The sequence below is a fragment of the Myxocyprinus asiaticus genome, chromosome 16 (genome assembly GCF_019703515.2).
Source record: "Myxocyprinus asiaticus isolate MX2 ecotype Aquarium Trade chromosome 16, UBuf_Myxa_2, whole genome shotgun sequence".
Taxonomy (NCBI): Eukaryota; Metazoa; Chordata; class Actinopteri; order Cypriniformes; family Catostomidae; genus Myxocyprinus; species Myxocyprinus asiaticus.
In genome coordinates, this window is record NC_059359.1 from 36,590,814 (window position 1) to 36,618,476 (window position 27,663).

At 41.5% G+C, this 27,663-nt stretch overlaps 1 protein-coding gene across 1 annotated transcript in view; it reads left to right on the forward strand.

Moving 5' to 3' along the window:
• The window catches only part of dnah5 (dynein, axonemal, heavy chain 5), a 234,836-nt gene that overhangs the window by 116,003 nt on the left and 91,170 nt on the right, over nt 1–27,663 (forward strand). The window contains exons 48-54 of the mRNA XM_051720100.1: nt 2,287–2,409; nt 5,800–6,013; nt 7,679–7,902; nt 15,209–15,407; nt 15,645–15,817; nt 16,906–17,036; nt 20,847–21,000. Of these exons, the coding sequence (XP_051576060.1) occupies nt 2,287–2,409; nt 5,800–6,013; nt 7,679–7,902; nt 15,209–15,407; nt 15,645–15,817; nt 16,906–17,036; nt 20,847–21,000 (1,218 nt within the window). The remainder of the gene's footprint in view (nt 1–2,286; nt 2,410–5,799; nt 6,014–7,678; nt 7,903–15,208; nt 15,408–15,644; nt 15,818–16,905; nt 17,037–20,846; nt 21,001–27,663) is intronic.

Here is a 27,663-nt window from a genome sequence, read left to right on the forward strand (position 1 = left end):
GACAAAGAGAGGGAAAGGTTGAAAATGTCCATAAAAACACCAGCCATTTGGTTTGTGCACGCTCTGATGATGTGGCCCAGAATGCCATCTGGACCCGTGGCTTTGCGGATATTCAGCCGTCGGAAGGATCGGGTTACATCCGCTACAGAGACAGAGAGAGAACTAACCTCTGTAGCTTCGGTCGCGAGAGCTCTCTCTGTGAGGGCGGTGTTATTTCCCTCAAAACGAGCATAAAAAGTATTTAGCTCATCCGGGAGAGAGGCAGCGGTGTTCACGGTGGAGTTTTTATTCCCTTTAAAGTCCGGGATGATGTTAATTCCCTGCCACATGCTTCTAGAGTTGGTGGTGTTAAACTGTCCTTCAATCTTGTTCCTGTACTGACGATTTGCTGATCTGATATAACTGGCTTGCATAACTGGCTTGTTTATGCTCCTCCGCGTTCCCGGAATTAAAAGCGGAGGTCCATGCATCAAGTGCTGCGGGAACATCGCTATTAATCCAAGGTTTCTGGTTCGGATAGATCCGTATCGTTCTGGTCGGAACGACGTCCTGTACGCACTTTCTGATGAAACACGTTACGCTATCAGCGTAAAGCTTGATGTCGTCATCAGAGGCGGACCGGAACATCTCCCAGTCTGCGTGATCAAAACAGTCTTGTAGCATAGAGTCTGATTGGTCCGACCATCGTTCTGAGGGTGGGTGCTTCCTGTTTCAGTTTCTGCCTGTAAGCGGGCAGAAGCAGAATGGAAGAGTGGTCTGATTTGCCAAGTGGTGGGCGGGGGAGGGATTTGTAGCCGTCCTGGAAGGGAGAGTAGCAATGGTCCAAAACCCGGTCCCCTCATGTGTTAAAACTAATATGTTGGTGGTATTTTGGTGCGACTGATTTGAAACTGGCTTTATTAAAGTCCCTGGTCACAATGAACGTGGCCTCAGGGTGCGCGGTTTCCTGCTTGCTTATGATCCCGTACAGTTCCTTGAGTGCCCGGTCTGTGTCGGCCTGTGGTGGGATGTACACAGCAGTGATAATGACCGCTGTGAATTCCCTCGGTAGCCAGAATGGTCGACACAGAAGCATGAGAAATTCCAGATCAGGAGAGCAGAAAGACTTGATAGAATGTACGTTCCTCTGATCACACCAGGATTTGTTGATCATAAAATAGCGGGTTCAATAGCTGAATCTGGAATCTCAGTAGACATCCAAGTTTCTGTTTGGCAGATAATGCAGCAGTCCCTCGTCTCTCGTTGGAAAGAGATCTGCGCTTTCAGCTCGCAGAGCTTGTTATCCAGAGACTGAACATTTGCCAGTAGAATAGTGGGTAGCGGGGGTCGATTTGCGTGGCGTCTTACTCTGATGAGAACGCCGGCTCTGTTTCCTCTTTTCCTCCTGCTTTTCCGTGGCCGGGCAGCCCAGACAAAGGGCTCTGCTGGCGTGTTTGTAAACAGCAGGTCAGCATTGAGGAATTTGAAGTCTGGTTTGTGGTGTGTAATTGCTGAACCAATGTCCAAAAGTGTTTGTCTGTCGTAGACAATAAGGCAGACAACATCCAGTACAAAAAACATAAGAATTGTAAACAAAACAAACAAAACACTACAGTGTTGTGTCGGAGATCGCAACGCAGCAGCCATACTCGGCGCCATCTTGAGTCTATCTAAAACCCTCGTTTTGAGGGTTTTAGGGTTTGTTGACATTGCGTCGTCATGGCAACAAAGTTATAAAATTGGCTATAACTTTACACAAATGGTTAGTAAGTTATTTTAGCATCTTGTGGCTATACTTTTGAAATAGTGAGTATTTTAACATTTATAGATTGGCCCCATTAACCTCCATTGTTAATAGCAGTCTAACTGTAACCCAGATTTTTGCTTTTTTATAGAAAAGGAGGGCAAGTCAAAATTATTTTTGTGGTAATCAATATTATGCCACAAATGCTGTCGAGCTTAACTTGTATTGAACCTGGAATATTCCTTTAATAATGCAGTCAGCACCTTTATAATGTAATAAATATACACAGCTTAATTGAAAGTGTCATCATTTGGCCAAATCTATAGGGCAAATGTTACACCAATCAACCCACATGGAACTGAATGCATGCTTAGGTCCTCAGGCTCAGATGTGAAAGGGTTATTTAATCTGGCTAATGTTTTCATCATACTTGCTGCTTTTTTATTGACTATTGCATTTTGTTTCGAATCTCATCTGTGCTTTGTCATTTATGGGTTGCTGTTGGATGTGTTTGTAAGCAATCCGCATGTCTGTGATTTGCTTCTGTGTTGGTGACTTTACAGCGCTCCGTGGAGAGTTATGTCGACAAGCGAATGGGAACCACTTACGGCCCTCCAGCAGGGAAGAAAATGTCCATCTTTATTGATGACATCAACATGCCTGTGATCAATGAGTGGGGTGATCAGGTAAGAAATAGCAGGCATTTTTGCTGCATAAATAGTTGGTTTTGTTTAGCTGCAAAATAGAGTTGAGGTACTCGAGTTTGGACTGGGACTCGAGTCCGGTCTCAAGTCCAAATTTAAATGGACATGGACTTGAATGAATGAATGAACGTTACATTTCAACAATCAATGTTACAACATTACTGTCTTTTTTAAACTTTTGATCAAGGCCATTTGTGTGATTTCTGTTATCATTATGATTTAAAAAGGTGCCAAACAACTATGTAATAAATGGCTTCATATTATCACTATCCTTAAATAAAAGTTTTTTTTGCATGATCAGTCATATTTTCAAAATCAATGCCAAAATGTAACAATTTCTGCCAGGGTATGCAAACATTTGAGCACAACTGTATATAGTGCTTTTCTGACACTACACTCAAATCACTTTACATTGTGACCTGGGGACTCTCCTCAACCACCACCAGTGTGCAGCATCCACCTGGATGATGCAACAGCAGCCATAGGGCACCAGTACACTCACCACACACCAGCTATTGGTAGAGAGGAGAGTGATAGAGCCAATTCATGGATGGGGATTATTAGGAGGCCATGATTGATAAGGGCCAATGGGGGGAATTTGGCCAGGACACCAGTGTCACACCACTACTCTTTATAAGAAGTGCCCTGAGATTTTTAATGACCACAAAGAGTCAGGACCTCAGTTTAATGTCTCATCTGAAAGACAGTGCCATTTTACAGTATAGTGTCCCTGTCACTATATTAGGACATTAGGACCCACACTGACCACAGGGTGAGTACCCCCTGCTGGCCTCACTAACACCTTTTCCAACAGCAACCTGAATTTTCCCCTGGAGGTCTCCCATCCAGGTACTGACCAGACTCAACCCTGCTTAGCTTCAGTGGGTGACCAGGCGAGAGCTGCAGGGTGATATGGCTGCTGGCTTGGACTTGTCATGGACTCAAGCCTTTCAGAGTGCAGCCGAGTCCATGGCATTAGAAAGAAAAAAAAATCAAGAAAAAAAAAAAAACGCATCTCGGTCTGCATGCAGCTGTAGCACCCCCCAATGTCGTAGCCAGAATTTGTTTCACCTTGTTGAGCAAACACACACGTGCACACACACAGGCACACTCATCAGTCAACTAATATGCTTGAATGGTACTAGGGAGAATAATGTATAACATATACAGTGGAAAGAATTACCTGCATTTACTGTGTGTATAAATCTGTCTTAAAATTTGTTTTGATCATCATCTTCAAGTTATTATAAAGACCAAACACAATCAGTTTTATCTAATAACACAAAGAGTATTGTATTGTTCTTGTACATATTGAAAACATAATTTAAACATTCACAGTATAGGTTGGAAAAAATATGTGAACCCCTAGGCTAATGACATCAACAAAAGCTAATTAGAGTCAGGAGTTGGAAAACCTGACATCCAATTAATGAAACAATATTGGAGGTGTGGGTGCAGGGTTAGAGCTACTTTGACTTATAAAAATGTATTCAAACATTTTGAGTTTGCTATTTACAAGAAACATCTGCTTATGCAGCCCATGTCTTGCAAAAAAAGATATCTCAGAAGACTTATGATCAAGAATTGTTGATTTGTATAAAGCTGGAAAGGGTTACAAAGTTATCCCGAAGAGCTTAGATATTCCTCTGTTCACAGTAAGACAAATTGTCTATAAATGGAGACAATTTAGTACTGTGGCTCCTCTAACTAGAAGTGGCCGTCCAGCCAAGATGACTCAAGGGACACACTGCAGAATGCTCAATGCGGAAAAAAAGAACCCTAGATTGAAAGTTAAGACTTGAAGTAATCATTGGGACTGGTTAACATCTCTGTTCATGAATCTACTATACAGAAACATTAATCAGGCATGGTTTCCATGGCAGGACACCACAAAGGAAGCCATTGCTTTCCAACTAAACCATTGCTGTGTGCCTGAAGTTTGACAAAGACCACCTTGACACTGCACAACACTACTGGGAAAATGTTTTGTGGACTAATGAAACTAAGAAGAACACGCAGCACTATGTTTGATATAAAAAGGGCACCGCATACCAACATGAAAACATCATCCCAATGGGGAAGTACAATGGAGGGAGCATCATGATTTGGGGCTGCTTTGCTGCTTCGGGGCCTGAAACGCTTGCCATCATCGAGGGAAAAATTAATTCCCAAGTTTATCAAGATATCTTACATGATAATGACTGTGTTCCAGCTGAAGCTCAGTGGAAGTTGGGAGATGCAGCAGGACAATTAACCTAAACATCTAAGTAATTCCGCTACAGAATGGCTTCAAAAAAAGAAAATCCACCTTTCGGAGTGCCCCAGACAGAGCCCAGACCTTAACCCAATAGAGATGCTTAGAAATGACCTCAAGAGATTGGTTCACATCAGGCATCCCGAGAATATGGCTGAGCATAATCAGTTCTTCTGTAAGGAAGAATGGTCCAAAATTCCTTCTAAACGTTGTGCAGGTCTAATTCGCAGATACCAAAAACACTTGGATTTAATAACTGGTCGATCCTCCTTTGGCAGCAATAACCTCAACCAAGGTTTCACTAACTTTTTCCCAGCACTGTGAATGCTTAATGGGATGTGTTCAAGATATGAAAAATTGTTTGTGTGTTGTTAGCTTAAGCACATTGTGTTTGCATATACTTGTGATCTTGATGAAGATGGGATCACATTTTATGACCAATTAACGCAGAACACCAGCTAATACCAAAGGGTTCACATACTTTTTCTTGCCATTGTATTTCCTAGTGCATGACTGCTGATGTCTACTGAATGACAAAGACAGGAATGTAGCCCACATAGTATAAATTAAAAGGCCATTTCACACAAGACCAGGTGGTAAAATCTGGTTATCAGATGGTTATCAGATTCAGATTCTTTTGACTATTATGGACTCTGTCTTGAGTCTGACTCAGCCCCCATTGGATGCAGAATTGACTTGGACTGGACAAAGGTGGATCCGAACCCTACACTACAGACAGAGTCCAAAATGAACCCTTTTGCCACCCCTGCCAATGGCGAGTAAATTGAGAAAACTTACTGGCTATAAATATTTCCTAATGGCAACGAAACTGTATTTTGAATATTTTTTATTAAAATGTATATTTTCATCCTTTGAAAATATAGTTTTATTTAGTTGTTTTTTTCTTGTATATTTGTGATGAACAGTGCATGTCACTCGAAGCATCATATATATTAGATGAGCCAATCTCCATCTCTCAGTAAAAATGCACCTGTCCCATTGTCCTCATAGAGTTAAGGGAAAGTTTTAGACTCAATGTCAACCCCAACACACACACACACCCCAAAGCTTTAATCTCTGAACAAAATGTTCACAGAATCCATTTCTTCTCTTCAAAGGTCACCAATGAAATAGTTCGGCAGTTGATGGAGCAGAATGGCTTCTATAACTTGGAGAAACCAGGAGAGTTCACCAACATTGTGGATATCCAGTTCTTGGCGGCCATGATCCACCCTGGAGGGGGCCGGAATGACATCCCCCAAAGACTGAAGAGACAGTTCTCCATTTTCAACTGTACTCTTCCCTCCAATTCCTCCATAGACAAGATCTTTGGTCAGTATTGTAAATTGCCATTTGCAACACAGTTAAAATCAATAGCTTTAAGACTATAGATCAAAAGACCTACAGATCTGTATGTAATGTCAGTTTTAGGCAAAATGGTTTCCTCTGTGTTTGCAGTTTCCCCAAAATTGTGGTTTTAACATGCATTTCATTCCAAATCCAAATATGTCCTCCAAATAAGACAGAAATATTATTCTTATTCTAAAAATGGTCTTATTCAGGGTATTGGAATATTTTCTCCTTAGTATAAACTATATTTTCTCCTTGGTGTAAACTCTAGACCTTCAGAACTCATTAGAGTGATTCTCATGAAACCTGTTAAGTAAATGTTCTGGTCATTTTTAACCACAAATGATTCCAAATAAATATAAAATTGAAATTCCATTTTGCATGAAAAAAACAGATGTTTTCTATGATGATTCTCATTACCGTAACTGTTATACAATGAGTTTTTAAATGAAAATCAACAAACATGAAAGTAATACAATACCACGTGAGTACTACTATCGTGTATTAATACTTTACAATTAAAATAATATCTATAATTTTTATTATTTCTTATTCTTTTTTTACCGCACTGCGGTAATGAGAATTAGTAGGTATACACTGTGCATAACTGTCATGAAAATAATTTCACAATGTACAAAATTGTGTCGCCCTAAAACTAGGCTTAACTTTTATATGCAAAATATAATGTCTTATTTGGTCCTATTGATTTTAGAGTAAAATAGGACCAGAACATTTTCTATACAGATTTCTTGAGAATTACCCATAAGGCTATATATATTATGTCAAGCTGAATAAGTACTATGAGGCTGTAGGACAAGCATGAAGTATAAAAAACATATTTTGTTTAGAATATCACAGCCCTTTCTTCTTCTAAATTGGAATATTGCTTATCAGAAGAGTGTTCTGATGTTATAATAGCGTATTCAAAGATCCGTCTTTATTTAGTCAAGTAAACAACATCTAAGGTCTGTGCAACCAGATCTGATGTGCATGAGCAGCACTGGTACATCATAAAATATATAAGTGCTCTTATCCATGGATACAAGTTTTCTCTAAAAAAAAAACAAGCTTATTCGAAACAAGAGCCATACTGCAGGAAAACAGAATTCAGCTTTTAAATTAATCACCTTAATGTTATCTCTTGTTATGCATGATAATATTTAATGAATGAAAAATCCCCAAAGGTACCCCTTTTAAATTTAATGGACCATATGATTTTGCACGGCCCTGAGAAATCTGATTTATCGCATTTCCTTTAATTTGGTTAAGGCTGTCCACCACATTGCTTAAGCAGAACCGATTCTATAATTGCATATTGATTGTGACTAAGTTCTGTTGTTAGGGGCTCCCTCCTTGCCTGAAGATCTGATTCTTTTTATTTGCATTTTTTTTTTTTTTGTATTGAAATGATATTTCATGCTCACATGAAGGTTAGCCTACACACTTCAATATTTGTGACATATTGACATTTGAGACTATTCTTTTTCAGCTTAGTGTTCTATCCTACAGAAAGACCATGTTTGCTTAAATCTGTCCTTCACCATGTGACCTTCCTGTCTACAATAGCACAACTCTTTCCCATTCTCTTCATTCATATTTTATGCCTCCATACAATTCTTTCTTTCTGTCTCTCCTTCTCTCTCCCAGGTGTGATAGGTGCAGGCCATTACTGTTCCCATCGGGGATTTTCAGAGGAAGTGCGCAACACAGTTGTCAGGCTGGTTCCACTGACCCGAAGACTGTGGCAAAGGACAAAGGTTAAAATGCTGCCCACTCCCGCCAACTTCCACTACATATTTAACCTGCGTGACCTCTCCCGCATCTGGCAGGGAATGCTCAGCGTCACCGCAGAGGTCATCAACTCGTCCGATGTGAGTTAAACTGTAATTCTGATCTCATTCAGACACTGATGGGGACAATCTGAATGTGTTTGGAAGAATATTAACTCTGATTTAAATGATCAAATACAGTGGAGAAAATTGGATTAATCGTTTAACCACTATTACCCATTGTTATCAAATTAACCTGAAGTTCACATACATTTAGGGATAGGAAGCGTAAGCAGTCTAAAGAGATAATTCACTCAAAAAGGAATTATGCAAACATGCTCAATGTTAGGCAGAATGTTAGAATTTAACATAGAATGTAACATAGAATTTTCATGTTTGGATGAACGTCATGGTTACTTGTGTAACCACCGTTCCCTGATGGAGGGAACGAGACGTTGTGTCGATGTAGTGACACTAGGGGTCACTCTTGTGAGCCCGAGACACCTCTGGTCTTTGATAAAAGGCCAATGAAAATTGGCGAGTTGTATTTGCATGCCACTCCCCCAGACATACGGGTATAAAAGGAGCTAGTATGCAACCACTCATTCAGGTTTTATGCTGAGGAGCCGATATAAGGTCCGGCCATTTCAGCGGGTAGTTCAGCGTTGTGGCAGGAGGGACACAACGTCTTGTTCCCTCCATCAGGGAACGGAGGTTACACAAGTATCCATGACGTTCTCTATCTGTCACTCACTCGACGTTGTGTCGATGTAGTGACACTAGGGGTCCCTATACGAAACGCCACAATTGGCTGAACTGTGTTATGTGAACTGGCGGTGTGTGGTGGGCAGACTACTGTGTGCCTCATAGCCAGCACACCAGGTCGACACATAACCTCCCCCAGCATAGTTATGAGTGTCGAACGGCCCTTTGGGGACAAGTCGACTACCCAAAAGATAGAGACAGGCTTAACCCTGTCGTGGCCTCTTTTCCCCTTCTCTTTTTCCACTCCCTAAAAAAGAAGGGGGATTATCCGACTGGGCCGCCAGGTCTAGTCAGGGGGTGTCCCTCCCAAGGGGAAGACACGGCGGAGACCACACCTCGCCCAAAGAGAGGGGGGGATATTTAAGTGGAAGGATACGTCACATGATCTTTCAAACCATGGGGAGAGTCTTCAAGGTAGGTCCTGCCCAATGGGGGAGGAGTTACTACAAACATGGAGACTGGGGTAGCCCAAGGAAGACGCAGTTTGCCAACAGGGAAACAAATTAGCGGAAGATATATATCGCATGGGGTTAGCCTTACAGGGAACCGCCACATGCAGAGCACCTACCCCATAACAGGACTCTTAGTTAGTGCGTGTAGTGGGCCGGCAGCGAATCTCTCCGAAAACTCGACTGCCACAGGGCTCAGAGGAAGTCAACCAGGGAACAAACTTGTGAATACTGCTGGGAATTAATGGCGCACGTCTTCAGCTCAAAAGGAGGTGGAAGGCGCTATGTGCAAGCGATACACCCGGCCGGCTATCCCGGGCTTATCCGCTTGTATTGCGTGCCACTACCTGGGATGAAACTTGTTCCACCCGGAGGTTGTAGAACCTTGCAAAGGTGTTGGGTGTTGCTCAGCCCGCTGCTCTGCAAATGTCTGTTAGAGAGGCACCCCTGGCCAGGGCCCAGGAAGCCGCTACACCCCTGGTAGAATGGGCTCGTAGCCCTACCGGGGGCAGCATGTCCTGGTCGACATATGCCATAGTTATGGCGTCAATGAGCCAGTGGGCGATCCTCTGCTTGGAGACAGCGCTTCCTTTCCACTGTGCACCAAAGCAGACAAAGAGCTGCTCAGAGATCCTAAAGCTCTGCGTGCGATCCAAATAGATGCGTAAAGCACGCACCGGACACAGCGACAACAGGGCTGGGTCTGCCTCCTCCTGGGGCAGTGCTTGCAGGTTCACCACCTGGTCCCTAAAAGGGGTGGTGGGAACATTGGGCACATAGCCCGGTCGGGGTCTCAGGATCACGTGAGAGTCACCCGGACCAAACTCCAGGCACGTATTGCTGACAGAGAACGCTTGCAGGTCACCTACCCTCTTGATGGAAGTGAGCACAGTCAGGAGGGCAGTCTTCAAGGAGAGTGCCTTAAGCTCGGCTGACTGCAAAGGCTCAAAGGGGGCTCTCTGTAGACCCTGAAGAACTACAGAGAGGTCCCATGAGGGAACGAGGCACGGTCTGGAGGGATTCAGCATCCTGGTGCCTCTTAGGAACCTGATGATCAGGTCGTGCTTCCCTAAGGACTTACCGTCTACTGCGTCGTGGTGTGCTGCTATGCGGCAACGTACACCTTCAAGGTGGAAGGGACAGCCTCCCTTCCAACCTCTCCTGCAGGAAGGAAAGCACTGATCCGACTGCGCATCTCTGGGGGTCTTTGCGTTGGGAAGAACACCACTTAGTGAACAGACGGCACTTAAAGGCATACAGGCGCCTCGTAGAGGGGGCCCTAGCCTGAGTGATCGTGTCTACCACCGCAGGTGCCAGACATGGAGATTCCAGAGGTCTGGCGCGGGTGCCAGAGGGTGCCCCATCCCTGAGAAAGAAGGTCCTTCCTCAGGGGAATTCGCCAGGGGGGAGCTGTCGCGAGGACAGCTGTGTGCCAGCACGTCTATGCCGAGGGGAGCCTCAGTGAGGGCGTACCAGAGTGGGCAGTGGGAGGATTCTTGGGAGGCGAACAGGTCCACCTGTGCCCATCCGAATCGACTCCAAATCAACTGGACCACCTGAGGGTGAAGTCTCCACTCTCCCCTGAGGCTAACCTGCCTTGACAGCACGTCTGCTGTAGTGTTGAGGTTGCCCGGGATGTGAGTGGCTCGCAGCGACTTGAAGTGCTGCTGACTCCAGAGGAGGAGATGGCGGGCGAGTTGTGACATACAATGAGAGCGCAGACCGCCTTGGCGGTTGACATATGCTCTCACGCCCTGGATCAACGGCCGGAACCTCCGCAGGGCGAGCAGAATTGCCAACAACTCGAGGCAGTTGATGTGCCAATGCAGTCGCGGACCCGTCCAGAGGCCGGTGGCTGTGTGTCCATTGCAAACGGCACCCCAGCCTGTTTTGGAGGCATCTGTCATGACCACGACGTGCCTGGAGACCAGTTCTAAAAGAACACCTGCTCATAGAAACGAGAGGTCGGTCCAAGGGCTGAAAAGATGGTGACAGACCGGCGTTATAGCCACGCGATGTGTCCCATGGCTCCATGCCCATCTTGGGTCTCGAGTCTGGAGCCAGTGCTGAAGCGGCCTCATATGCATCAACCCGAGCGGGGTGGCCACCGCCGAGGATGCCATATGCCCCAGGAGCCTCTGAAAAAGTTTCAGTGGAACCGCTGTTTTCTGTTTGAACACCTTCAAACAGGCCAGCACCGACTGGGTGCGCTCGTTCGTAAGGCGCGCCATCAAGGAGACTAAGTCCAACTCCAAACCGAGAAAAGAGATGCTCTGAACCAGGAGGAGCTTGCTCTTTTCCCAGTTGACCCGAAGCCCTAGTCGGCTGAGGTGTGATAGCACCAGGTCCCTGTGTGCACACAACAAGTCTCGAGAGTGAGCTAGGATTCCTGGGTCGCCCGTCTCAGGGGCGCTTTGAGGACCTCCGTGGGTTCTTAGGTGCCAGCTGTGAGACGGGTGGAGTCTGCTTCCTGCGGTGGGCACCACGCTGGGGCCGGGCCGAAGGGGCGGGCTACGGTGGAGCCGGTGCAGTCACCGCAGGGGGACGCCCTTGGCGACGAGCAGACAGGGTGCGGGATCTTGAGCCGCACCGGGGCAGGATGTGCTGGATTGCCTCCATCTGCTGCTTCACCGCAGAGAACTGCTGGGCAAAGTCCTCGATGGTGTCGCCGAATAGGCCCGCCTGGGAAATGGGGGCTGCAAGGAACTGTGTCTTGTTGGCCTCGCCCATCTCGACCAGGTTGAGCCAAAGGTGGCGCTCCTGGACCACTAGTGTGGCCATCATCTGCCCGAGAGACCGCGCCGTGACTTTCTTCGCTCGGAGAGCGAGGTCGGTCGCCGAGCGCAGTTCCTGCATCAAATCTGGGGCGGAACTACCCTCATGCAGTTCTTTCAACGCCTTGGCTTGGTGGACCTGCAGGAGAGCCATGGCATGCAGCGCAGAGGCGGCGTGTCCAGCAGCGCTGTAGGCTTTTGCCGTCAGGGACGACGTGAGCCTACAGGGCTTGGATGGGAGCTTAGGGCGTCCGCGCCAGGTGGCGTCGCTCTGCGGGCATAGGTGCACCGCGAGTGCCTTATCCATCGGGGGAATCGCCGTATAGCCCCTGGCCGTCCCGCCATCGAGGGTAGTGAGAGCGGGGGAACTGTGGAATCAGGGCCGGGCAGTAAAAGGTGCCTCCCACGACTTCGTCAGCTCCTCGTGCACTTCCGGGAAGAATGGCACTGGAGCGGGGCGTGGCTGCTTTGAGCGGCGCCGCGAGCCCAGGAACCAATCATCAAGCCGTGAGGGTTCAGGTGAGAGCAGAGGGTTCCACTCTAACCTGACGCTTGCGGCCGCCCGGGAAAGCATGTCCATCATTTTGGCATCAGCCTGTGACTGGGCAATTGTCCCCAAAGGGGAAAGCCCAGCTGAGGCTTCTGCGTCCGACTGGACAAGCCTGTTCTCCGATGCTGCCCTCGAGAGCTCATCATCTTTGCGGGCTTCGAACAAGAAGCCAGACTCGCCGTAAGACGAGCCGTTGAACTCATCCAGAAGCCCGATTGGGGCAGACGAGCGTGCTGGTGAATGGGGGATGCCCGGCGGAGACGATCCCATTAGGGTCCCCAAATCGCCCCCGCTGCTAGCCGCGCTGACCTCATTCACGTAGGTTGAAGGACCGAGACGGGGAGCCGCTGGGATGCCATGGTCATGTTCTTGCAGTGAGAACATGAACCATCCACAAACGCTGCCTCCATGTGGGTCGCGCCCAGACACGAAAGACAGCGATCATGACCATCCGAAGTTGAGAGATAACGACCGCAACCAGGAATAACACACAATCGGAAAGGCATCTTTAAAAAGACGCGTCTTTCAAAAGACATTCCGTGTGTGCTGCTCTTTTAGAGAAATATATACTTTTTTAGAGGAGGAAAAGCTCTTTCAGAAAATATACTCTCTTGTTTTTCTGCCGAAGTGCCCAGGGGCGTTCTCTGCAGTGCACCAGTGCTTGGCTCCCAAGAGTGACCCCTAGTGTCACTACATCGACACAACGTCGAGTGAGTGACAGATAGGGAACTATCCCTTTAACGATTTTGATTCTGATTGCACTTAATGATTTTGATTCCTTAATAATTCCATTAATGATTGTAATCAGAATATAAAACATAAATAACTATTTTTGGTAACATATTGTAATATATATTTTTAATGAAAGCACCATGTATTGCAATAAACTTTACGTACTTTCAAATGTGTATCTTTAACTACATGTTGTCATATAACCAGTCAGTCAGTACCGATTTAAGTCTAACAAGCTTTAAGTGAACATAAACTGAAAATAACCAGATTAAAAACTTGAGATTGATTTTTAAATGTTTTTTTTTTTGTAATTGTTTTATTAGAGCTGTCAATCGATTACATTTTTTAATTGAAATGAATTACATGGTATGCCGATTAATTAATGGAATTGATCACAATTAATCGCATATATAAATATTCACTGAGAAATCCCCTTAAATAATAATAATTAAATAATGATAAAATATTTAGATATAGTTATATTCAAATAATTATAAATAAAATATACAGTATATTTTACTAAAAAATAATAATAATTAAGATAATTAAAATGCATTACATTATTGTGGCAGACGACTATTAAATTGATAAGACAATATAAAAAATGGCTTTAAAATCCAATATATTGTTTATTTCCATATTATTATTATTATTATTATTATTATTTATTTTTGTATTATTGTTATTATTTTTTTTAGTCCCCTTTTCTCCCAATTTGGAATGCCCAATTCCCACTACTTAGTAGGTCCTCGTTGTGATGCGGTTACTCACCTCAATCCGTGTGGCAGAGGATAAGACTCAGTTGCCTCCGCTTCTGAGACCGTCAATCCACGCATCTTATCAAATGGGTCGTCATGCATGACACCGTGGAGACTCCGCATGTGGAGGCTCATGCTACTCTCTGTGATCCATGCACAACTTACCACATGCCCCATTGAGAGCGAGAGCACTAATTGCGACCACGAGGAGGTTACCCCATGTGACTCTACCCTACCTAGCAACCGGGCCAATTTGGTTGCTTAGGAGACCTGGCTGGAGTCACTCAGCACACCCTGGATTCGAACTTGCAACTCCAGGGGTGGTAGTCAGCATCAATACTTGCTGAGCTACCCAGGCCCCCTTATTTCCATATTATTGAACTTAAGCCAATCATTGGTCCACAGTTCACAGCAATCCATTTTGCAATTAAATTCGTTAACCAGTCCAAGATTTATTATGAGGGCTTTTCTAATGACGCGTCAGACAGATGCTTTTGGAGCATCTCACTTTGGTTGTTTTGCATCATAAACATACTGTTTTTAGGTCACTGTGTCAAGTTAAATGTAGTTTGAAACTTGTGTTCAGATTTGCGTTCCAAAAAGCTGTGTTTGCATGCAAGAACATGTTCTCATAATGTGCTGTCTGCTGTCCATGAGTGTGGTTTGTTCTCTGTCTGTTTGAGCTGCGTGTTGCCTATACAGCTGAAGTTTCGCTTACTGTCCCCTGGAGAAAACAGGTGGTACTTCAAGCTTAAATTGCTCCAATGGCAGGAAAATTCCTTATTACGGTCCGGAGACATGATTAATTGCGTTAATTTTTTTTAATCGGCAGGCCTATTTTTTATTTATTACAAAGAACTGCCTTGTAAGAGTCGTTCGTTTGTGAATAGAAACACTGGTTTCATTGCTAGCAAGATTAGTGCAATTGAAAGATATGTGGTCTACTTATTATCTTTGGCCATATACACACTAATCCATTTTTGTCTGAAAACTCTGTTTTCAGTATCCAACATCATTGTTTTCGTCATACCAAGTATGTGGTAATGGAGAGAGTTTTTGGTGGAAGAAAACTCCATTTTGATGTAAATGATGGGTGTGAACGTAGGAAAATCAATGCGTTTTTAAACGAAAACATATTAGTGTGGACATGGCCTTTGGATTGTCTTTCTCTCTCACATTCAGTTCAGACTGCAAGCTCACAACTCAGCTAAAACATAATATATTTTGCCATGGAACTGTAGATTCAGTAGTGCTGCCTCTGAATACTGGTGCAGGAAACACTGTCTGAGTAGTTTAGTATGCTGTTACATCTGTATTGGCACAAGAATGCAGAAATGATTCAAGAACCTTTAACAGAACCTAAATTTTTTGCTTCTACAGGTCTTACTATGGCTGTGGAAGCATGAGTGCAAACGTGTTGTTGCTGACCGATTTACCGCCCCAGAAGACGTGACCTGGTTTGACTCCACACTGGCCAAGCTGGTGGAAGAAGAGCTTGGGGAAAATGGGCAAGTGGTGGTGGATCTCGGGGTGGACACCTACTTTGTGGACTTTCTCAGAGATGCACCTGAGGCCACAGGTGACAATCAGATACAAATTTGTATTGAAGGTTGAGATTGTAGGATAACAATTTGGATAAATAAAGCTAAAGTCTGTAACTGCTGCGCCAAATGGGATTACTAGAATAATATTTTCAAACAGGTTTTCCAAACACTCCTAGCATCTGATATTGCTCAAACAAACAGAGTGTAGCTTCTCTAAGATTCTCTTCTGAATTAGAATGAAATGAACAATGATGTGTTTTATATCTGACCAGGTGAGGAGCCTGAAGGCACAGATTTTGACATGCCGAAAGTGTATGAGCCCATCAAATCTTTTGATAGCCTGATGGAGAGGTTGAACATGTTTTTGAGTCAGTACAACGAGAGCATCCGAGGAGCAGGCATGGATATGGTCTTCTTCAGGGATGCCATGATTCACCTGGTTAAGGTACAAAAAATATATTAGTACACTGCTGGTTCTTGTATCTAGGTAGGACAGTGTTGGGAAAGTTACCTCAAAAAAGTAATAAAAAAATTTAATTACTCTCTAAAACACTTTTAACAGAAAAGCTAATTTTTAGGCTCTATGAATGCAAAATAATGTCTATATATTCCTTGTTCACTGACTCATTAGGGGTTGCACACCCTTCAGCTGTCACAAAACGCAAACAGATGTACATGTTAATGCAATTCATGTTTTAAATGTATTCTACATATATAATATTATTTTAGAAATATGTGTACTTTTGGTACTACAAAAGTATTTGTTACAGTAATTAAATACTTTGTAATTAAATGACACCAAACACTGGTAATGAAATGCTTGGGAAAACGTTACAGACCATCTTAAATATAATTCTGAAAATTATTTTACAATTACTGTATCATGCAGCTTTTATGACCTAATTTTAATTGAGGAACTACATGGAATCTTGGTACTTTTAAAATAAATGAATTTATTACAATTAAAGGACTGTTTAAATTGAATTAAGGCACAAAAAGGTGATTTACAGGATGTAAGAAATACACTTTCCCTTATACATTCATATAAATTTTAACCTAAAAACCTGACGTTGATATATGGATATACACGCTATTTGTCAACTACCCATATCATCTCAACCCATTTCAGCTACCCATATTTTCTTATGACATCATGTTATCATGACTGAATCAATATGTCATAACGATGCTAGTGTCACTGAGGTTAGCAAGCCCTCTTCAGTTGCTCCATCCCTCAAAACAGAATAATATTAGCAATTCATCTTTTGTCTATTGACAGAATAACCTTGCTATAATGCTATTAGCATCCTTCTAACATGAAAGAGCAAGATGAATGCAGTGCTCAGAAGCAATTTAGAGTTATTTCAATTAATCTTCCATGCTGATTACTAGAACCAGACATGTCCTACTTTGGAGTACAAACAAGTGCTCTGGCTTTATGTAAAGTGTGTAAAGTTTTGCATAGTAATGAGGTGGTATCTGTCTCACTTTCTCCCTCGCTCCCTCTATCTTTATCTGACAATTTCTCCCCAGATTTCTCGGATCATCAGGACCCCTCGGGGAAATGCCCTCCTGGTCGGTGTAGGGGGGTCTGGAAAACAGAGTCTGACAAAACTTGCGTCTTTCATCGCCGGTTACAAGACTTTCCAGATCACGCTCACTCGGTGAGTCACCTTTACCTCCACACACTCTAACTTTTTTCAAATTCAGTTTTCCCCTCCAGGATAAAATGAGTTTTCATCCATCTCCTATATTTTGGTGCAAGAGAATTCTCAATTCAAATTTGCATTAAACATTATTATACATCATCACATGGCCAGATAGTCTGTACTGTGCAACTATTTTATAACATAGTAATGACATAGTTAATAACATAGTTATAACAAATTAGTAACTAGTTCATAACTTCGTAATACACATACGACACTGTAATAATAGTATTTTTGTTTCTTTTTATGAAAATACTAAATTTTCCTATGTCATAAAGACAAAAACTTTTAACATATATTACCTACCTGGTAGGCAAAGGATAACCAAGGATTCAATTATTTACTTACACTTTCAGAAATTACACAATTTCAGGTGGTAATGTGGAAGCACTAAATGTTGTTGGAATCATGGTCTAGTGGTTAGCACACATGCTTTGAAACTGCTGAACCATGGTGCTCATGTGGACAGCAGTAGTTTGAATCAGGCTCACAACATTTCCAGAACCTTTCTCCCCCCACCCATTTCCTTTTTGCAATATAATATAAAAAAAGCCCTAAATGTTGAATTTATTGAAATATGCATAGCTAGTTGAACTTTGTCTGATGTAATGCAGTTTAGTTGTGCTCCAGTAGATGGTATCTGTGTATAAGAGTGTTTTGGCTTCCACTATCCCATTCAGCCCTGTTGTTGTAGACTTTAGAGGAAAGAAACCATAACCAGTCAACTGTGCAGTCTGCTTTAGACAATGAGACAAGACATTTTCAATTTAGCCCCTTGCCTTCCAACGCAACTGATAATCTGGTGCTAAAATTGAAAGCTGGAATATCTGCTAATCATTAAAGTGTGTAGAACGACAGGGGGCCATCTGTCAGGTGGATCTTTTTTTAGAGTGGCTTGTTCTTGACTCGGTGGGTTTTGGAGGGAATCGTTTTCTGAGGTGGGAATGGAACTTCTTGCCGACTGTAATTCCACAGCACTTTTCTTTGCTTGCTCTGCGATGATGGCAGCAAGCCTTTGGCAGTTTGACTCATATTTGGAGAGTGTTTATCATTGGCACATATATTTAATATTAATATAATTGAATCTGGTGTTCCTGTCAGAGTGTGTGTACATGTGTGATAGTCTCTGGAGAAAACATATGGCTTTTACCTTGCTGCCTTCAAAACACAGGCTGCAGGCAATGTTGAGAGAGCCAGGCAATATTTTCACACCCAGTTCCTTAAAGACACATGCTGGTTTGCATGCACAAACCTGTTGTGTTTCTAGGGAAGTAAAGTACTTGAGTAATTGTGCTTCATTACTATACTTAAGTATTAGAATGGCAGTTTGTACTTAACTCGAGTATTACTGAAACTGAATACTTGTATTTCAGCTTACAACCCCAATTCTGAAAAAGTTGGGACAGTATGAAAAATGATAATAAAAACATAAAGGAGTGATTTGTAAATTATATTCACCCTTTGCTATATTGAAAGCACTACAACTAAACATTATATGATGTTTTACCTTGTGAATTTAATTGTTTTTTTGAAAATGTATAGTAATTTCAAATCAGATGATTGCAACACGCTCCAAAAAAGTTGAGACGGGGGCAATTTAAGACTAATAACAATTTGACGAGTTGAAATAACAAGGTAATGTAAAACAGGAGATGTTAAACAGGTGAGGCAATCATGTCATAGTATATAAGGAGCCTCCAAAAACAGCCTAGTCTTTCAAGAGCAAGGATCATTCGAGACTTGTCAATTTGCCAACAGATGCTTCTGCAGATAATCCAGCACTTTGAGAACAATGTTCCCCTAAGACAAATTGGAAGAATTTTGGGTATTTCACCCTCTACAGTGCAAAATATAGTTAAAAGATTCAAGGAATCTGGTCAAATCTTGGTGTGTAAAGGGCAAGACGAAAACCACTTCTGAATGCGAGTGATCTCTGATCCCTCAGACATCACTATCTTAAAAAGCATCATTCATCTGTGATGGATATCATGAACATGGGCTTGGGATTACTTAAGTAACCTTTGTTAGTCAACACCATTCACCACTGTATCCACAGATGCAAGTTAATACTTTGCTAAGCAAAGCAGAAGCCCTACATCAACACTGTCCAGAAGTGCTGCCGACTTCTCTGGGCTCGTCACATTTTAGATGGAAAGTAGAACAGTGGAACTGTTTTTTGGTCTGACGAGTCCACATTTCAAATAGTTTTTGAAAAACACAGCTGTCGTGTTCTCTGGGCCAAAGAGGAAAAGGACCATCCAAGCTGTTATCAGAGTCAGGTGGTGTGTCAGTGACCATGGCATGGCTAATTCACACATCTGTGAGGGCACCATTAATGCAGACAGATATTTAAAAAAATTTGAGCAACATATACTGCCATCCAGCACCGTCTTTTCCAGGGACATCCCTGCATTTTCCAGCAGGACAACTTCAAACCACATACTGCCCGGATTACAAGTGCATGGCTGTGTAAGCAGAGAGTGTGGGTGCTAGACTGGCCTGCCTGCAGTTCTGACCTGTCTCCAATTGAGAATGTGTGGTGGATTATGAAGCGCAATAGATGGCAACGAAGACCCCTTACAATTATGCAGCTGAAGACCTGCATAATGGATGAATGGGGAGAATTCCACTTTCTAAACTTAACAGACATGTGTCCTCATTGCCCAAATGCTTAATAAGTGTTATTAGAAGAAATGGTGATATTTCACAGTGGTAAACATTTGACTGTCCCAAATTGTTTTTTTTTTTTTTTTTTTTTAAACAGCCAACAAAATGTATTTCAGTTTAAAATGTAACTGGCCACAACTATGGTTGTTTCTCCTTTTGAAGGGACCAGAGGGTGGAATTTATCAGTATTTCAGCGCAAAAACATGCTTATAAACTAACCAACCGCAATTCAGTCTAAACAGGGACTAAATGCACTGTAATTGCAGTATGCTGTGAGCATTTAAATTAAGTTATTGCCAATCTTTTCAGTACAAACATCCCTCTTTTCTATGTAAATTATGACAATGTGTTATGCTACTGGAAAGGACAAGATGAGAGAGTGGGGATCCAAATTTAGAACTATTTATTATGGAACTCAGAAGATGAAGAAGTAGAAACAATGATGAAAAAGCACTGGAGCAAAAGGGAAATCAAACATAACAGCAGTTTGCTGGCTAACATGCTACACTAATGTGCTAACAAGAACCAACAATGGGTGACGTAAACAAGAGGGTATATTATATCTGCAGCCAAACGTGTAATGCAGCACGTAATTTCGTTTTATCTATGATGTTGTCACGGTCACATAATTTTCATGAGACCAGGCTAGCGGTCAAAGACATCCACCAGATGCAAAAGTGTAATCAGTGTGAACGGCCCTTAAGAGGCGGTTACACTACACTTTGTGCTCCATTCACTCCCATTCAAACACGAGAGACTGGAAGCGCAAGCTCATGCAAAGAAATGTCATGCAGAGGACATGTGACCAATAGCAGATTGAAATGTCACACGCTGACCATTTGGCTCAATTATTGTTGCAGGAAAGTAAATAGACAATACATTTTAACATTTTAAATATAGTATTATTTGTCATCCAGGTTTGTTGCTTTTTTTCGAAAAAAAAAAAAAATTGCTCGCTCAAAGCTGAGTATGATACCCCCTTTAGACTTTTAATGGAGTAACATTTTGACACAGTATCCATACTTTAACTCTTATTTTAACTTGCTCTGGAGCCTACTTTTAACACCACATTGTGTTGAACTCTCCCTCTCTCTGTAGTTCCTACAACACCTCCAACCTGATGGAAGACCTGAAGAGCTTGTACAGGACTGCCGGACAGCAGGGCAAAGGCATCAGCTTCATCTTCACTGACAACGAGATCAAGGACGAGTCTTTCCTGGAGTACATGAACAACGTCCTGTCATCCGGAGAGGTCAGAGAACTGTTCTGAAATCACACTTATAGAAATGCTCTTCCTCACAGGCCTTTACAACATCAATTCCATAATTGTTTTTAGAGATCATCCTAAAATAAGCCAGGCTACATGTGGTGATTGAGCTCCCAAGGTCACTGCATATGTTCTCCTGAAACTCAACCTTTAGTTTATCATAAATGAGTCAGAAATCCTGAGGCGCTGTAATGAAATAAACAAAGGGAGCATGTTAGCCTGTCCTCTGACAAATTACAGAGCTCATTCTGTGTGGTAATGATTCACAAATAAATGAGAACTGTGTGGTACGAGATGCATTGCTTTATATTGGGGAGACAGATGGATTTGTCAAGGAAGGGGAAAAAAATGGCAGCTCTGCATCCTGGAATGTACAGGTGCATCTCAATAAATTAGAATGTCGTGGAAAAGTTCATTTATTTCAGTAATTCAACTCAAATTGTGAAACTCGGGTATTAAATAAATTCAATGCACACAGACTGAAGTAGTTTAAGTCTTTGGTTCTTTTAATTGTGATGATTTTGGCTCACATTTAACAAAAACCCACCAATTCACTATCTCAAAAAATTAGAATATGGTGACATGCCAATCAGCTAATCAACTCAAAACACCTGCAAAGGTTTCCTGAGCCTTCAAAATGGTCTCTCAGTTTGGTTCACTAGGCTACACAATCATGGGGAAGACTGCTGATCTGACAGTTGTCCAAAAGACAATCATTGACACCCTTCACAAGGAGGGTAAGCCACAAACATTCATTGCGAAAGAAGCTGGCTGTTCACAGAGTGCTGTATCCAAGCATGTTAACAGAAAGTTGAGTGGAAGGAAAAAGTGTGGAAGAAAAAGATGCACAACCAACCGAGAGAACCGCAGCCTTATGATTGTCAAGCAAAATCGATTCAAGAATTTGGGTGAACTTCACAAGGAATGGACTGAGGCTGGGGTCAAGGCATCAAGAGCCACCACACACAGACGTGTCAAGGAATTTGGCTACAGTTGTCGTATTCCTCTTGTTAAGCCACTCCTGAACCACAGACAACGTCAGAAGCGTCTTGGCTAAGGAGAAGAAGAACTGGACTGTTGCCCAGTGGTCCAAAGTCCTCTTTTCAGATGAGAGCAAGTTTTGTATTTCATTTGGAAACCAAGGTGCTAGAGTCTGGAGGAAGGGTGGAGAAGCTTATAGCCCAAGTTGCTTGAAGTCCAGTGTTAAGTTTCCACAGTCTGTGATGATTTGGGGTGCAATGTCATCTGCTGGTGTTGGTCCATTGTGTTTTTTGAAAACCAAAGTCACTGCACCCGTTTACCAAGAAATTTTGGAGCACTTCATGCTTCCTTCTGCTGACCAGCTTTTTAAAGATGCTGATTTCATTTTCCAGCAGGATTTGGCACCTGCCCACACTGCCAAAAGCACCAAAAGTTGGTTAAATGACCATGGTGTTGGTGTGCTTGACTGGCCAGCAAACTCACCAGACCTGAACCCCATAGAGAATCTATGGGGTATTGTCAAGAGGAAAATGAGAAACAAGAGACCAAAAAATGCAGATGAGCTGAAGGCCACTGTCAAAGAAACCTGGGCTTCCATACCACCTCAGCAGTGCCACAAACTGATCACCTCCATGCCACGCCGAATTGAGGCAGTAATTAAAGCAAAAGGAGCCCCTACCAAGTATTGAGTACATATACAGTAAATGAACATACTTTCCAGAAGGCCAACAATTCACTAAAAATGTTTTTTTTATTGGTCTTATGATGTATTCTAATTTTTTGAGATAGTGAATTGGTGGGTTTTTGTTAAATGTGAGCCAAAATCATCACAATTAAAAGAACCAAAGACTTAAACTACTTCAGTCTGTGTGCATTGAATTTATTTAATACCCGAGTTTCACAATTTGAGTTGAATTACTGAAATAAATGAACTTTTCCACGACATTCTAATTTATTGAGATGCACCTGTATATATCAAATTTTTTTTTTTTAAGTAAATTTACAGTTAAGATGATTGTGCCTTTTACTACCATTGACCCAAAAATAAGAATTATCTCATAATTTACTCACCATCATGTCATTTCAAACGCATTTGACTTTCTTTCTTATGTGAAGCTCAAAAGGAAATGTTTTAATGAATATCTCGATCTGTCTTTTCAATACAATGGCAGTGGATAGTTCCTCACTTGTAATGAAGAACAAAAAAAAAAGGATCCAAAAGTATCATAAAAGTAGTCCATGCGGCTTGTGCATCATATTTAAAATCTTCTACAGGCATACAATAGGTTTTGATAAGGAAAAACCCAGAATATAAATCATTTCTGAGTGAAAATCTTGATGACTGTCATAAAAGAAGCTTGTTCACAGGGGCGCACATTCTCATGCGAGAACGTGTGCCCCTGAGTTGTTTAACACTCAAAATAACTCGTTATCTCGTTAACATGTGTATTCCAAAAAAAAAAGAAAAAGAAAAAAAGAAAGTCATACAGGTTTGGAATGAGGGTGAGTAATCAGACTGATCTTACAGTGAAATCGGAAACAGTAGGTTGACTTTTTTTTTGTTTTGTTTTTTTATATAACAATTTGTCTGTGCTTACCAAATTCGAAATACTGCCCCCAGTGGTCAAATCGGTAAGTGTTGTTGGGCGAATGGGCACGTGTGAGCACCATTTTCTGGGGAGGGGCGCCATAAGCGAGTTGAGAAGTGAGTTGTTTTCAGCTGCACAAGTTGTAATACAGTGAAAAGAAATGCATATTTTATTAAACAGTTACTGTGAAGAGGAATGCATATTTTATAAACTGAAGCCCCCAACCCAAACCCCAAACCTAAACCTAACAATCAGTGGATTAAAAATGTAATGTTAGAGAGAAACATGCAACCTCCGAATTGCTTTAATTATGCAAACGCGATGACTTTCTGGTTTCATCATTGGATTAGAACCAGGGTCTCCCACGCTGCTGACACAACTCGCTTCCATTCACAAAAAAAAAAAAAAACGTGTGGAAAGAGAAACGGATCCTGCAATTTCACGCAGTATTGTGCACCGTCAGGCAGCACAGGAGATGATCAGGAGGGGGCAGTTGTGTCTCATTCTATGAACAAACACTGATTTCTAATGATTTAGTCAACCTGTTAATGCAAGTTAGAGATCTTTGCCTGTCGGTTTTTTAAGTATGACTTTGGGTTCGGGTTTGTAATTAATGAAAACATAAATTATAGGGCAGGATGAAATGCACATGAAATGATTCAAATATGTTTAACGCTGCTAAGACATTTACTTTACATTAGCCTTGATTTCTAAGAACTGTTCAGTACACACAAGCAACAGCCAGACATGCTCCTGGATCAGTAAATGATAAGAAACGTTGTACACGTTAATGAGAAGTCCATCAGAGTACATCAGCAGCAAAACATGTTACATATGTAAGAACAGTGTACTGTACATCCAAGCAGAAATTGCTGTATTATTTAATGCAGATTTGCATTTCTGTGCATTGTGATATATATATATATATATATTGATGAGGCTCTAAAATGTAAAGATTAAAATTGTAAGTGCTTAAGTAGAGTTTAGAACCAGCGACACACTAGTCTAGAAACTGGCTGTTGGATGTTTTTTCATCCTTTTGAACTGTATATATTTTATCTAGGGCTGTCAATCAATTAAAATGTTTAATCAAATTAATTACATGGTATACCAATTAATTAATCAAATTAATTGAAATTAATCGCATACATAAATACAGTATTTGCTGAGAATGCCCCTCAAATAACAATAATTCAATGTATAATGACTAATTAACTATAAATAGTTACATTTTAATAATAATAAATAAAATATATATATTTTAAAAAATTATAATACAGAAAATTACATTATTTAGGCATACAATTTAAGCATTAAAAAATACAATACAAAAAGTGGCTTTAGAAGTCAATGAATTGTTTATTTCCACATTATTGAACATAAGCCAATCATTAGCCTACAGTTCACAGCAATCCATTTTGCAATTGAATTCATCAATCAGTCTGAGATTTATTATTAGGTCTTGTTGTCTAAGGACACGTCAGTGTACAGTTGCATCACACGGACGCTTTTGGGGCATTTCGGTTCCGTTGCATCATAAACATACCGTTTTTAGGATGCTGTGTCAAGTTAAACGAAGTTTGAAACTTAGAAAAACATGTCTTGAGATCCCTGCCTTTGGATTTTTGATCCATCAAGATGTGTTTGTATGAAAGAAAATGTTCTCATCTTGTGTTGTCTGCACTCGGTAAGAGTGTTTTGTTCTCTGTCTGTTTGAGCTGCACGTTGTCTATACAGCTGGAGATTTGCTTACTGCCCCCTGGAGAAAACAGGTGGTGCTCCATGCTTGAATTGCTTACAAGGAAGAAATATTCCTTATTACAGTCTGGGGACATGAAGTTATTTGTATATAATTAATCGCACTGAATTAACATGTTAAATTGATGGCCCTAATTTTATCTTAACCTAATTTAAAGTTACTGTATGCCATTACTGTTCTTACTACTGCTTGCAGGTTCATTTGATCTTTTCAACCTCCCATGCACCACCTGGTGGATATTGTGAGAAGCAAAACAAATGTATTTAAATTCCAAGAAGTCCGCCAGACCAATCCTGTGCGAGATTGCATGATGTGTTGTGTGAAGCTGTCTGAAAAAGCACACGTTTTAAAAGGCCACATCTGTAAACACACTGTAGCCAATGCAGAAATGTTTTAATAGGTGGGGCTTGTCAGTGAGTATCGCTACATAGTAGATCAACTCTTTTATTTGAAGAGAGAGAGAGCAGGTAGCTACAGGGAGGATACATTTAAGTCTTCTTGAAAGAGAATAAGCACTGTTAAGTGCGAGGAGCTTTACAGAATGTGTGTAATTAACACCATGCACCAATGTATCTTTCCCTCTATTCCTGAATATATAAAGGTGTTTGAGAATAATTGGATGTCATTCAGCAGCAGGGTTCACCTCTCCAGCCCTCTGGGTTTTTACCTCAGTCATAAAGTCTTAAACAGCTTTTTGGTCAGCTGGGTTAGGTTAATGCTGTTATTTCATTAATTATGCTGTTAAGTACATAAAGAGAATCGACTGCACCAGAAAAGAGCACTCGAGGACCCGGGAAGAGATGGCCCTGCTCAGGAATATTAATGAAACACACAGGCCCTCAGTTATATTGAGGATCTCAGGGCTTAGTTGGGAAACTGATGAGGCGAGACTGGGGTGTCATGGAGGAAGACAGAGGCAAGAACAAATGCAGTTCAGTGAAAGATATTATCCAAGACTCTGAAAAGAGCAGAGCAGCGAGATAAATCCTAAAGAGACATGACTAGACAGGCTCTTCCAGCATTTTCTCTCATGGTAATTGCTGTATTTCTGTAAAACTGAGAGTATTATCTGTGTGGTACTCTGTCAGGCAGTGCAGGTCTGAATAGTGAAACTAAAGTTGAAATATATTGCCTTGTTTCAGTCATGCACTGATCAATTTGTAATCTTTCTGAGTGTTTTTTTTTTTTCTCTCTCTTAAAAAACCCTTGTAGTGTAGTCAAAAATAATAAGTATTTCAGCACAGTTTATGTGTGTTGTAGGTAGTTGGTGTGAATGGCTTTGGTTTCAACTTCCATGTTTTTTCCACACTAAAAAAAAAAGAAAAAGAAAAAAGCTTTGTCTGAAATTGTTTCAGTCATGGACTGTGTTTCCGCGTGTTTGAAATTAGTTTTATTAGCTTACTATTACTATGTTATCTCTACACAAACACTTTGTGTAGAAAGAACCTAGTTAAACTGGGTAAACCCAACACAATAGGATATGTCAATGTAACTCAAATAAATCTCTTTTATTTCTTTATGTACTAAGTAGTGAAAGTGAATGTTAGCATGCTAAATGCTGTGGCTTTCCTACAGCAATTGTGAAGCTGTGTTCATGATACGCGTTAGTCAAGCAGCGCTTTGAACTCCACATGAAAAGCTCATGTGTTTTGATGATAGTAAGAATTGACATGCTTCTGTGGTAATTAAAATGTGCCTTACATAGGAAGAAAAACACTTGATTTTCATCACAAGACCCATCTAGGCTTGTTTTGTACATCAAATAGTGTAAAGAGCTCCTTTCTCCATCATTTGATGTGCTGATGTGTGTGTGTGTGTTTTGTGGTGTGTGCGTCAGTTTAATGAGGAAATCCTCCTCCCAGTTTCATCAATGCTACTTTAACACCACAAAAATTATTAATCAAATAAATTGAGTAAACTTCCATTTTACAAATTTAATTGGATAGAAATAAAGTGAAATCAGATTTTCTAGAATTTAGTTCATTTTAATTAAATAAATTCAACAAGCAGCATAACCATAGTGGGCTTGGTGATATAGATTTTTGGATGATATTCTACATACATATCAGTGTTTTTGCTCTGAAATGGCTTAAAAGGGTGGCATAGAGAGGACAGTTTGAACTGATTCACAGAAATAAACAGAATTTACCAACTCTATTGGCACTTTTGCCACTGAAGTCAGAGACACTATTTAAAAGTTTCCGTCTCAAGTCATGAGACAAGGAGATATCGCAAAACTAATATAATGACATTGTTTTTTGAACACAATGTGGAAGTGTAAAGCACATTGTGATTATAAATGTTGCTTAATTTAATACC